Source organism: Mandrillus leucophaeus, unplaced genomic scaffold, assembly GCF_000951045.1.
Source record: "Mandrillus leucophaeus isolate KB7577 unplaced genomic scaffold, Mleu.le_1.0 Scaffold249, whole genome shotgun sequence".
NCBI classification, from domain to species: Eukaryota; Metazoa; Chordata; class Mammalia; order Primates; family Cercopithecidae; genus Mandrillus; species Mandrillus leucophaeus.
In genome coordinates this window covers 514,464-527,072 of record NW_012102576.1, presented here as the reverse complement: position 1 = coordinate 527,072, position 12,609 = coordinate 514,464, and the positions used below count along the sequence as shown (strand labels likewise).

General features: G+C 38.9%; 1 protein-coding gene across 1 annotated transcript in view; it reads left to right on the top strand.

Moving 5' to 3' along the window:
* LOC105542038 (alpha-2-macroglobulin-like) overlaps positions 1–9,776 on the top strand; it is a 50,452-nt gene extending 40,676 nt beyond the window's left edge. Inside the window, exons 23-35 of the mRNA XM_011983399.1 lie at positions 1,697–1,780; positions 2,319–2,495; positions 2,779–2,866; positions 3,520–3,676; positions 4,063–4,137; positions 4,426–4,603; positions 5,044–5,267; positions 6,471–6,689; positions 6,866–6,996; positions 7,368–7,458; positions 8,000–8,068; positions 8,771–8,873; positions 9,700–9,776. Coding sequence (XP_011838789.1) covers positions 1,697–1,780; positions 2,319–2,495; positions 2,779–2,866; positions 3,520–3,676; positions 4,063–4,137; positions 4,426–4,603; positions 5,044–5,267; positions 6,471–6,689; positions 6,866–6,996; positions 7,368–7,458; positions 8,000–8,068; positions 8,771–8,873; positions 9,700–9,776 — 1,673 coding nt within the window. The remainder of the gene's footprint in view (positions 1–1,696; positions 1,781–2,318; positions 2,496–2,778; positions 2,867–3,519; positions 3,677–4,062; positions 4,138–4,425; positions 4,604–5,043; positions 5,268–6,470; positions 6,690–6,865; positions 6,997–7,367; positions 7,459–7,999; positions 8,069–8,770; positions 8,874–9,699) is intronic.
* The last annotated feature ends 2,833 nt before the right edge of the window (positions 9,777–12,609 follow it).

Here is a 12,609-nt window from a genome sequence, read left to right as displayed (position 1 = left end):
TGGGACTGTAAATTAGTTCAACCATTGTGGAAGACAGTGTGGTGATTCCTCTAGGATCTAGAATAAGAAATACCACTTGATCCAGCCATTGCATTACTGGGTATATACCCAAAGGATTATAAATCATGCTGCTATAAAGACACATGCATACGTATGTTTATTGCAGCACTATTCACAATAGCAAAGACTTGGAACCAACCCAAATATCCATCAGTGACAGACTGAATTAAGAAAATGTGTCACATATACACCATGGAATACTGTGCACTCATAAAAAAGGGTGAGTTTGTGTCCTTTGTAGGGACATGGATGCAGCTAGAAACCATCATCCTCAGCAAACTATCACAAGGACAGAAAACCAAACACCGCATGTTCTCACTCATAGGTGGGAATTGAACAGTGAGAACACTTGTACACAGGGTAGGGAACGTCACACACTGGGGCCTGTCGTGAGGTGGGGGGAGTGGGGAGGGATAGCATTAAGAGATATACCTAATGTAAATGACGAGTTAATGGGCACAGCACACCAACATGGCACATGTATACATATGTAAGAAACCTGCATGTTGTGCACACGTACCCTAGAACTTAAAGTATAATAAAAAAATTTTTAAAAAAAGAAACTCTTGCTACCCCATGACTTCACATCTTCCTAACCTCTCCTTTGCTCACCCCATGCCGGCCACACTGACCTCCTTCTTCCTACTGGAATACATCCGGCATTCTTCAGTCTCTGGAGTCCTTTTACTTTTTGTTCCTTTTTCCGGGAAGTGTCTTCCTCCAGGTTTGGATAAATCTGGCTCCTTGACTTACTTAGAGTCTCTGCTCACATAGGACTTTCTATCAATGAGCTTTTCCATAGGGAGCCCCCTCCCTACATCCTGCACTTCCTGATCTGCCTTGTTTTACTAGTTCACCATAGAAACACTTACCCTGCTTTAATTTTCTCTATAGCACTTATCAACATCTAGCATACTAAATATACTCTTGTTTTTTTTTTTTTTATCTTACTCTTCCCCTAAAACTGAAATCTCCAGGAGGCCAGGGAATTTGTTTTGAAAGTTTCGGTATCATTGCACTTAGAACCTGGTACATAGTATACACTGAATACAAATCAATAGAATGAATGTAATTCTTGGAAAGCATTAACAGTAGTCATGAAGAGAAGGAAATAAGTATACCATAAGTATATGCCTATAGGAAAAGCCATAGAAATTTAGCACAAATGTATGTGATGAATATGAACTTCACAGAGATGAATCATAGCTGTAAGAGAAACTTGGACTGTATCAAAGAAATTATATAATAACCGAGCCAGGCATGGCGGCTCACACCTATAATCTCAGCAATTTGGGAGATGGAGGCGGGCAAATCGCTTGAGATCAGAAGTTCAAGACCAGCCTGGCCAACTCTGTCTCTACAAAAAATACAGAAATTAGTCAGGCGTGGTGGTGCATGCCTGTAATCCCAGATATTTAGGTGACTCAGGCACAAGAATCGTTCGAACCCAGGAAGCAGAGGTTGCAGTGAGATCACGCCACTGCACTTTGACCTGGGTGACAGAGGGAGACTCTGTCTCAAAAAAAAAAAAAAGTTATATAATGACCAAGGAAAATAAAAGTTTGGATTTAGATGATGTAGAGAAACATGATTCATAATTTCCCCTCCTTTATATGTGTTTGTCTTCTTCCATTAGATACTGGAGTACCTGAAAAGGTGTCACTGAATGTTCCTTCAAATGTGGTTGAAGGATCTCCTAGGGCAACATATTCAGTTTTGGGTGAGTCTTTCAGCCCAAGGGAAGCAGCTGTCTAGCTGTGTAATTCTAGTGCATAGGCCTCGCCTTCCACGATTACTGAAGTCTCTGACAGCAGGCATTGGATTGAGAGAAAGCACTAAGGGTTACACTATGTTACAGTTGGAAAGGGGCTTGAATAGATGTTGTGCTACATATTATGCCTTGATATATTCTAAAAAGAAAGGGTCACCTCTCTGTGCCCTCATCTTCTAGCAATTTACTAGGTGGTAGTGCTTCCAAGTCAATTTGAAAATGATTGTGGTTGAGTTTTACCAGACATATGGCCCACGAGAAAAGATAGATCACCTACCATTCAGTTTCTTCCCTGCTTTCTCCATCCTTAAACCATCTACTTTATTTTCTCACTTTTTGTTTTTCTCCCTATTTCTTGTTTTTTTCACCTTTTTTAGTCTTCTTGTCCTTCCCTATATAGGCCATTTGACCTCTCAGTTAGCTGATAATCTATTTTCCTAGCCCAATACAAACCATATCTGATTTCTTTACAACTTTCATTCCACAGGTGATATACTAGGCTCTGTAGTGCAAAACCTTCAGAACCTTCTCCAGATGCCCTATGGTTGTGGAGAGCAAAATATGGTCCTTTTTGTCCCTAACATTTATGTTCTAAACTATCTCAATGAGACACGACAGCTGACAGAGAAGATCAAGGCCAAAGCCACTAGCTACCTCATCAGTGGTGAGAGATTACCTCAGAAGGAAAAGCCATACTCTCTTAAATATTTTTGGTGAACTAAAATCTCTTTCATTAAGATTTGATAGTCATTGCTGTGATTTTCAATAAAATGTCCCAATATACAAGTAGAAAATTCAATACTATCATCAAGCCTGTGATTGGGGATTGGGGGAGATTTTAACTAAATATTAGTTACCCTATGACTCCTAACAGCACTGAGAAAAAGGCTTAATAATCCTCCAGTGTCTTTGCCATTTCAATAAATCTATGAAAACTTCCTCTTTAGGGTACCAAAGGCAATTGAATTATAAGCACAGAGATGGTTCCTACAGCACCTTTGGGGACAATGACGGTAGCAGTCAGGGAAACACTTGGTAAGATTATTTTTTCCCTATGCTCTCTGTAGATCCATGATATTTCAGGATTCTAGAAACAGCTACTCTCTAATAACTGGAGTTTTTTGTGGAAAATTGTTAATCTTTAAATAATGCATATGCTGTATGTATCATTCCTGTTGGGTAATCTCACGGTTTCATCTCTGAAAGCTTACGTGCTGTGATAACACAGCTGAAAATGGTGAAATAAGGATCTTCTAAATGGAAATATAGAGCAGAAAATGTCACTCTTCACTCTATAAAATGACCGAGGAAGAAGCTCCCACACTGTGCATTAAAAAAGGAGAGGAGGGGGAGGACAGAAGGAGACCGTGATGCAGTAAAATCAGGAAAAGTCATTCTGGAAATGCAGCTTTCATGGTGGGGGGGGTTTGGAGGCTCCAACAAATATTCCACAACAAAAAATTTAAAAAACATCATCTCAGAGAAACCAATAAAGTTGAGAGAGAATAAAAGATATTGAGATGTTTGTTGGACTAGAGTATATTCCGCTCTTATACACTGTTTTCCCATCAATTCCTCCCAGTAATCTTCTCCACTGAATTGTGAAGAGCAATGTCTGGAGACAGTGTGCAAAGTGAGCTGTAAAAGTGAGGTGGTCTTCATGTCTGTGTCTCTGTTTTGCTGGACAGGCTCACTGCATTTGTGCTCAAGTCCTTTGCTCAAGCCCAATCGTACATCTTTGTGGAGCACTCACACATCAGGGATGCCCTCACCTGGCTTTCACGGAGACAAAAGGCAGATGGTTGTTTCGAAGGCTCTGGATCACTGCTGAACAATGCCATTAAGGTGATGCCTTCTCTATTTTTGTTCTGGTCCCGAAGATAGTGATACATGGGAGGAAATGATGTTTGAATTGAGTCCTTCAGTCATTGCGACATAAATTTCAGGAGGAATGGTGGACTCTAAATCTCCTGAAATCTAGCAATGCCTTAGTAGTTTGTTATTGAATGAAAATAGTGTTCAAAAAAACCTCAAAGCCGAACATACTATAAAAAGTGATGGAAGGTGATTTGGGACACACTCAAGAATTTTAGGGTAGAGGAGGAAGGGGAGAAAATCAACAATCTAGCACAAGACAAGAAACCATCTAGTGAAGATGTGAAAAGGAAGTGTTAGCAGATGGTGTCTTGTGACTATTGAAGTGTTTGAGTCTCTGCCTCTGATCCTTACAGGGTGGGGTGAACGATGAGTTGACACTCTCTGCCTACATCACCATTGCTTTGCTGGAGATGCCACTGCCTGCCACTGTATGTTCAAGCACATCCCCTGTACCTCCTTCACACATGTAAATAATAAAATTATGATATGATGAATCCCTGAGGGAAATTAATTGTGATTTTTATGGTATTTAATTTTGTTTTATTTCAATGGAATATAAAGGACCAGATCCTTTTGGAAGCAGCAGAGGAAACTCCTCTCTGGTCAGAACTGTGAGGTTACACAGACACATTAGGGTTTTTAATCTGCAGTTAGCCTGGGGATAGCTCATTTGCCTAGTTCTGCTATTTTACAATAGCCTTTCATCTTCTTCATAGCACGCAGTGGTCCGCAGTGCCCTATCCTGCCTTGAAACGGCCTGGAGCTCCACCTCAGAGGACCAAGGAAGTCTTGTCTACACCAAAGCATTATTGGCCTATGCCTTTGCCCTAGCAGGAAACAAGGTCAAACGAAGAGAGTTGCTTGAATCATTAAACAGAGAGGCTGTGAAAGAAGGTAAGAGTTGCTACTGCAAAGTTTACTTCTAACAACCACCAGTGACCAAAAGAAGGAAGGATGCCTCTACTGAGCTCATGCCTATCATGCTGCCTTAATTTAATGACAGAATAATTATCATTGATCTAAGACTTGAATTCTCTGGATAACATGGATCATTTTATTAATCCACACAGTATAGACTCTATACAGTCCCAGCTTCTAATATCACACACACATGTAGTAGACACAAAAACTCAATGTTATTCTCTGGAACTTTACTTTCTTGACAAGGATTTGTTTGATAGTGACTATTTAATGCTTTCACTTTGTTTAATGCTTTCACTTCATTAAAATGAAATGTCAATTTATTAGGTGAACTATAATTATAATCATCACTTATGGATTAGATTTTGAAATCATCCCTTAAGTTAAAAATTCTACCCTTTTCTATGTCAAAGAGGATTCAATCCACTGGCAACGTCCTGGGAAACTTCAAGAAGCTAAGACCCTCTATTCTCAACCACGGGCTCCCTCTGCAGAAGTGGAGATGACATCTTACGTGCTCCTTACCTATCTTACTGTCCAGCCCGCCCCATCTTCAGAGGACCTGTCTGTGGCATCACGTATTGTGAAGTGGATTACCAAGCAGCAAAATCCCCAAGGGGGCTTCTCTTCCACTCAGGTCTGTGGGGAGACTCTAGAAGGAAACATAAATACATTCACATGTATGAAGATACAGCCATCTTCTGGGAGTTGAAGAATAGGATAGTTGGTATTTCTAATTCACACTTTCTCCATCCCTCCATCAGCAGACAAGTTCCAGCCTTACTATCTTATGTATGGATTACTGCTCTGTCCTTTTGATACTGTCTCCTCTCTTAACTCCCTAGGGGACCCGCAACCACGCAGGTAGGTTTGTTTTCACAAAGCAATGTTTTCATGGGATTACTTCCCTTAGAAAATAAATCATTTTTCACCCAAAGCCTAAAATTATCTAATATTTTATCAATAATATTTCCTCTCACCAGTAAACATAAGCACACCAATCTGATTAGGCAGATCCCTTTGCTTCTTCTGGAATTAGCTCACTGCAGTTTCCATTACTTCACATAGAGCGTTCCCCACCCAGGTCCCCCCGATACCTCTCTTCTGTCTACATAAATCCTGCTCATTATTCAGAGATAATCTTATTTCTCACCTTCTTCACTCTTCTCTTACTATTCGAACCCATATTTTCTTCTCTCTTCTCTGACCTTTTATAACAAATATTGTTACATAAATTTATAAATTATTGAAATAACCTGTGCTTGTGTCAAATATCTAAGTCTTTTTATTTATTTATTTATTTTTTTTTGAGACGGAGTCTCGCTCTGTCGCCCGGGCTGGAGTACAGTGGCCGGATCTCAGCTCACTGCAAGCTCCGCCTCCCGGGTTTACATTCTCCTGCCTCAGCCTCCCGAGTAGCTGGGACTACAGGCGCCCGTCACCTCGCCCAGCTAGTTTTTTGTATTTTTTTAGTAGAGACGGGGTTTCACTGTGTTAGCCAGAGTGGTCTCGATCTCCTGACCTCGTGATCCGCCCGTCTCGGCCTCCCAAAGTGCTGGGATTACAGGCTTGAGCCACCGCGCCCGGCAATAGAATCTAAGTCTTATCACCACATGTATATTGTAAACTAGCTGAATGAAGAAACTTTAAAAATTTACTTTCAAAGTATCTGGAATAGTTTATCATTACTAACCAGATTGAACTAAATTGAAATAGAGTTAGTGGACTGCGTTTATGACTAAATAATTCTGAAGAAAGAATAGTGTTGTTATGGTTTACATCCAGTGTGCGTTTGTTACTTTCCTCTTCTGTGATTTCTCGACTCATTTTTTTTTTTCAGGACACAGTGGTGGCTCTTCAAGCCCTCTCCAAATATGGAACAGCAACTTTCAGTAAAAGTGAGAAAGCAGCTTTGGTCACCATCAAATCTTCACACACCTTTTCTAAAGACTTCCAAGTAGATGATGGCAATCGCCTAGTGCTGCAGGAGGTCCGGTTACCAGAGCTTCCGGGGGAGTACAGCACAACCGTGTCAGGGTCAGGATGTGTGTACCTCCAGGTGAGACTGCTGGGGTTTAGGAGATGCTGCAAGTGGGAGAGAAAGTTTCAAGAGTTATATTTGAATTTCAAAATAAGAAAAAGAAGCGTGTGCTAAGGAATGGTATGAATCATCTGGAACAGATTATGAGATAATTTGAGTGTAAAAATTAAGGATTTTTTTTCCATTTGTTTTAGACATGCCTGAGATATAGCATCCTTCCCAAGAAAGAAGGGAAAGCACCCTTTGCTCTGCAGGTTAATACTCTCCCCACGAATTGTGATGGAGTGGATGCTCACAGAAAGTTCCAGATTCACATCAACATTAGGTAAATCCTAGATCGTGACCAGACTTTTTGCACCAACCTAATAGAATATGGAGAAATTGATTTTCTTATGTGGAGAAACTCCACTCTCCAAAGCCACACATAATGAATATGGAATTCTTGCAGTGTTTATTACAAGAAAATTTCTTGCAGTGTTTATTAACAAGAAAAAGCGTTAACATTGAGAATATGGTATTACAATACCTGAAGAGTGTGAGCCTAAAATGATGGGTTTTCCAAACAACCATAACAGAAACAGATACAGTAGATATAGTAACTTAGTGTTAGAAATAGAAGGTAAAGAGAGAGTTTGTCTTGAATGAATTCCAAGAAATTTTGTTTGACTTCCTTATTCCTATGCGTTGACTTTATAGTTATACTGGGGACCGACCCAGTTCCAACATGGTCATTGTTGACGTGAAGATGGTATCAGGCTTCATACCTATGAAACCGTCAGTTAAACAGGTAATTCCTAGATCCCTTACAAATAGCAAAGTCATGGTAAATGCTGCCATTTATCGTTGTCAGTTTGACTTTATTGATGCACTTTTCAAGAGGTGTGCTCCCTCAAAATTGCTTCTCTAAAGGTTGTCTCTATCATTTTAATAGTGTGTATCATGGTTATATGGTGTCAGGTATAGGGTATAAGTCAGAAACATGATAAATAATATTCCAACAGGCCCCAAGACACCTAGGTATGTGGAATGGTATGGAATTATTTTCCACCTATATATAAAAAGAGAAAAGGATGTATGTGTATGTGCATGCATATATATATATATATATCTCTCTCACATATGTGTATTTGCACATACACTTATAGCATATATAGAGAATAAAAGTTCAATAAATATTGCTATTGTTATTATCATTATTATTCTTGAAGAAATCAAAATTGGTAGTTTGGATGCTCCTGAGAAGCTGTTTATATCGTAAATTCCTGAAAACTACTGCCAGTATAACATTTTCTCATTCTATATTTCTGGCTTATTCTCTCAATCAACAGCTCCAGAAACAGCCTCAGATTCAGAGGACTGAAGTGAGCATCAACCATGTCCTAATCTACTTTGAAAAGGTAAGACTTTCTGTGACTCTGCTAGATCTGGAAAACAACTAGAGATTCTAACAAACCATAACAGGTTCCATATAGTGCTGTTCACATATACAGGTGAGAGAGGACAAAGTGGCTATAAAAAGAAATGAAGCCGGCCTGGCACAGTGGCTCACACCTGTAATCCCAGCACTTTGGGAGGCCAAGGCAGGTGAATCACGAGGTCAGGAGTTCGAGATCAGCCTGGCCAAGATGGTGAAATCCCATCTTTACTAAAAATACAAAAATTAGCTGGGCACAGTGGCAGGTGCCTGTAGTCCCAGCTACTTGAGAGGCTGAGGCAGGAGAATTGCTTGAACCCGGGAGGCAGAGGTCGCAGTGAGCCGAGATCGTGCCACTGTACTCTAGCCTGGGCAACAGAGCGAGACTCGGTCCCTGCCCCACTCCCCAAAAAAAGAAAAAAAGAAATGAAGCCTGGACTGTCAACAGGCTTGATTTATTACGTTTGGCTGTCTACAAAATTGTCTCTTTTGTCCTTCTTTTATCTGTCTTTTAGTATGTTATGCAGGTCACAGAAGTCCCCTTTCTTTTCATAGGTTCTGGTACAGATGTGTATATCATAACTACAGGGTTTGATAATATCTTATGAAGAGAGGACAGTAACTAGTAACTAGTTAATCAAAGATTAACTAACCTTTGATTCTAATTGTTTTCCTGTCCCCCCAGCTAACCCATCAAACCCTGAATTTTTCCTTCTTTGTGGAACAAGACATCCAAATAAAGAATTTAAAACCAGCTACAGTAAAAGCCTATGATTATTATGAGACAGGTAAGCTTCAGACATGCTGAGCTTTAAAAGGGAAAACAAAAACAAAAACAAAAACAAGCTACTAACCCAGTAAAGGACTGCCTTAACTAAAGCAAAACTCCACAGTGTTACACTGGAGGAAAAGGTGAGTTTGTGCGCACCGAGTAATCATGTTCTTGTATATGAACCTCTCGTGTCCCCCCAGTAAACAAGTCTTAGAGTCATTCTTATAAACTGACCATAAGGCAATGAGAGGATCCCTTCTATCTAAATTTCCCTATAAAGTTGTTTGTCCTGGGCTGAATTATTCCAAAGAGATAAGAAGAGTATGGTAACTGAAAAAACGCATCTCAGTGCTGATGCCTGACATGAAAAATTTGATCTGTTTTTGACTTGTGCTTCGGATAGTCTCACACAATTTGGGGAACTTCGTAATATATCAGGAAATACTTTGATTTGCTCATGGCTTTGAGCTAGAAAATTAACCACCATCGTAGCATGATGGTAGTGCTAAAACTGTTCTTTGATGAAGGGAAGGTTCAGAGAGCAAGGTGCAATTCCAATGAGAAAAATACAGCTGTGAAAAGGCACTATCTGTGGAGTCCTGTAACTGTATTCAGGCACACCACCTGTGTACCCGGCCTCTCAATTCTGTTCCCAAGCCAGATTTTCTCTTGGTTTCCTCCCACCAATCCCAAACAGCTTAATAGAGAAATCATTTTTATTAGCTCTATAGCGATGCTTTCTACTTTCTTTCTTGGCTTACATAGTTTATTTACGATTCACATCTTAGGTGCTTATGTCTGAATGTCTTCACTCTTTCTCTCCAATACTTTCTGTGTTTCAGATGAATTCACCTTTGAAGAATACAGTGCCCCTTGCAGTGCTGGTAAAGTATTAATGATTCAATCTAACGCCAATTGAAAGAAAATAGATAAGCATCTCAGTTAAACAGTAAAGTCTAATCCCAACTTCAAAATAAATAAGCATCTCAGTTCTCTGCATAAGACTGCTTCTTGAGATGACTGTATCCTTTCTATATCCTAAAAAACCCCTGATGTACTGTATATAAATTGAACTATATCAAATGTATTATAGCATTTCTCAGAAAAAAAATGCAAGTTAATACAATTACTGGTGTCTGGGGTGACTTGTTTGAAGATGAATCTAAGAATTTGCCGTATATAAAAACTAAATTATCTAATATGTAGTTTCCATTCTATACCCAGTGGTGATACATTCATCACCTATAACCTTTCTGGGATATTTCTAAGTGTATACTAAAGTCAAAAAATTTGTCACTGTAATTATCCATATAGCACAGCATGAAAGGCTCAGCCTGTAGGACCTTCCTTTAGGCTGATTGACAGGGTTCACCTTTGACATAGAATTTGCCATGAAACCTTTGCATCTCCGCTGTGAAATATGAAAAAATGGAGAACATCCCTATCATTAAAAATAATTAAAAGTTACTAAGTTCAAATATTTATAACCGAAGTACAAAAAGTTGTTCTTAAGTAGGTCACAGAATTTCCCTAATATTTCTTCCTTTTCTTTTACTGTTTAGAATCTGAACAAAGAAATGCTTAAAAACAGCAACTTATGGGCCTCACCAGGTGAACTCCAGAAATGAAGAACAGACTCATCAAGAGAGACAACAGTGAGAGAAAGAAGGGAAGGTCATTGGAAATACATAAAATTTGTATGTTGAATAAATTTATGGCATTTACAACTCTATCTTTTCTTTTGTTCTTTATCAATGTCATATTCCCTTTTCTGAATATGAATCTATTCTCCATAGCACTTAGTCACAGAAAAACTATACAAAGAGGTACACTCAAAAACACTATAGATGAATTAAAGTGGAATTTTTAAGAAGTCAATTAACCCACAAAAAGGAAAAAGAAAACAGTTTTTCCAAACATTGGAAACAACAAAAAGTCTATCAGTAGATGAATGGTTTGGCAACGATACAACATAGTTCTGCTGGACGACAAAGAGGAACAAACGATTGACATACACAATGACTTGAGTGGATCTCAAAAGCATTAAGCTGCATGGGGGAAAGAAAAGCCAATCTCAAAAGGTCACAGGCTGTATGATTTCTCTTACACAACATTCCTTAAATGACAAAATTGTAGAGATGAAAAACAAATTCGTGGTTACTAACGGTTACAGAGAGTGGGGGAGTGGGATGGGTGTGACTGTAAGTGGGTAGCATTAGAGAGTTTTTGTGGTGATGAAATCTTGCATGTGTAGAAGCAAAAGTACTTCTTCAGATTTTTACATTTAATTCCATCTCAAATTATTTTCTTGTTTGTTGGGTGGGGAGCAAGAGAGTATCTAAATTGACTTTTTTTCCACGTAGCTTTCTAATAGTCCTATTAATATTGATGGACCAATTCAATCTTTCCCTGCTAATAAAACATGCCTCCTTTATCACATATTAAATTATCATGTATACCAAGGCTTGTTTCTGAAAGGTCTATTCTAGTCCATCGAGTACCTGGTCTATTCTTTTATGAGAATTAAAATATTTGAATTACTGTAGCTTAATAAAATGTTTCAATAACTACTATGGCTGATGTCTTTTCACTTCTCTGTTTTCACTTTTTCTTTGCATTACTGATTTGTGTCCTCACCAAATCTCATGTTGAATTGTAATCCCCAGAATTGAAAGTAGGGTCTGGTGGGAGGTGATTAGATTGTGGGAGTGAATCCCTCATTAATGGTTTAGCACTATCCCCTTGGTGGTTGTTCTCATGATAGAGTTCTAGCAAGTTCTGGTCATCTAATGTGTGTAGCACATCTCCCACACCTTGCTCATGCTCCTGCCATGTTAGAAGCCTCGCTCCCATTTAGCTTTCTGCCACAATTGTAAGTTCCTGGAGGCCTCCCCAGAAGCCTAGCAGAGGCCAGCATCATGCTTCTTGTGCAGCCTGTGGAACTGTGAACCAATTAAACCTCTTTTCTTTATAAATCAGCCAATCTCAGGTATTTCTTTATAGCAATGCAAGAATGGACTAATACAATTACTAAGATCATTATTTGTTCAAGTTAAAACTCTAGAATCTTTTAAGTTCATTACCCCATAGTCAATTAGGTATTGTTTGGAATTGCGTTGAATATATACATGAATTTATTGTCACGAGTGTCAATTTTTTGCATTTAATCTTCCCTATTCAGACTCATTTTGTATTTACTCAATTCACATGAAGCAAATTCTAACTCTGACTTAATTTCTAAATTTGGACTGAAATACAAAGGTGAAGATTAGCTTCATAGACATATATAGTAGGATAAATTGAAAAATAAAACAATGTATACATGGAGACAAATTAAAAGATTTTCACAAGATAGTGAAAACTAGAACAGTATTTCTCATTTGATGATTGATGTCCTTGAAAGGTTTTAAGCAGGAGAATAGTTCCAATTTGCATTATGGATAGTCATCTTCCAGGCAATGGCAAGAAGAAGATAGCAAGCTTTTCCTGGATCCCAGATTCACAGTCCATTTGTGCAGAGCTGAGCACTCTTCTTCATGATTAACCAAATGAATTAGTAGACATATTGCTATTCCATACTCACACAACTACACACTTTAAAAATGATTTATGAATTCCAGTTCCAAGACGGCCAAACAGGAACAGCTCCAGTCTGCAGTTCCCAGTGTGATGGACGCAGAAGACAGGTGATTTCTGCATTTCCAACTGAGGTACCTGGTTCATCTCACTGGGACCGGTTGGACAGTGGGTGC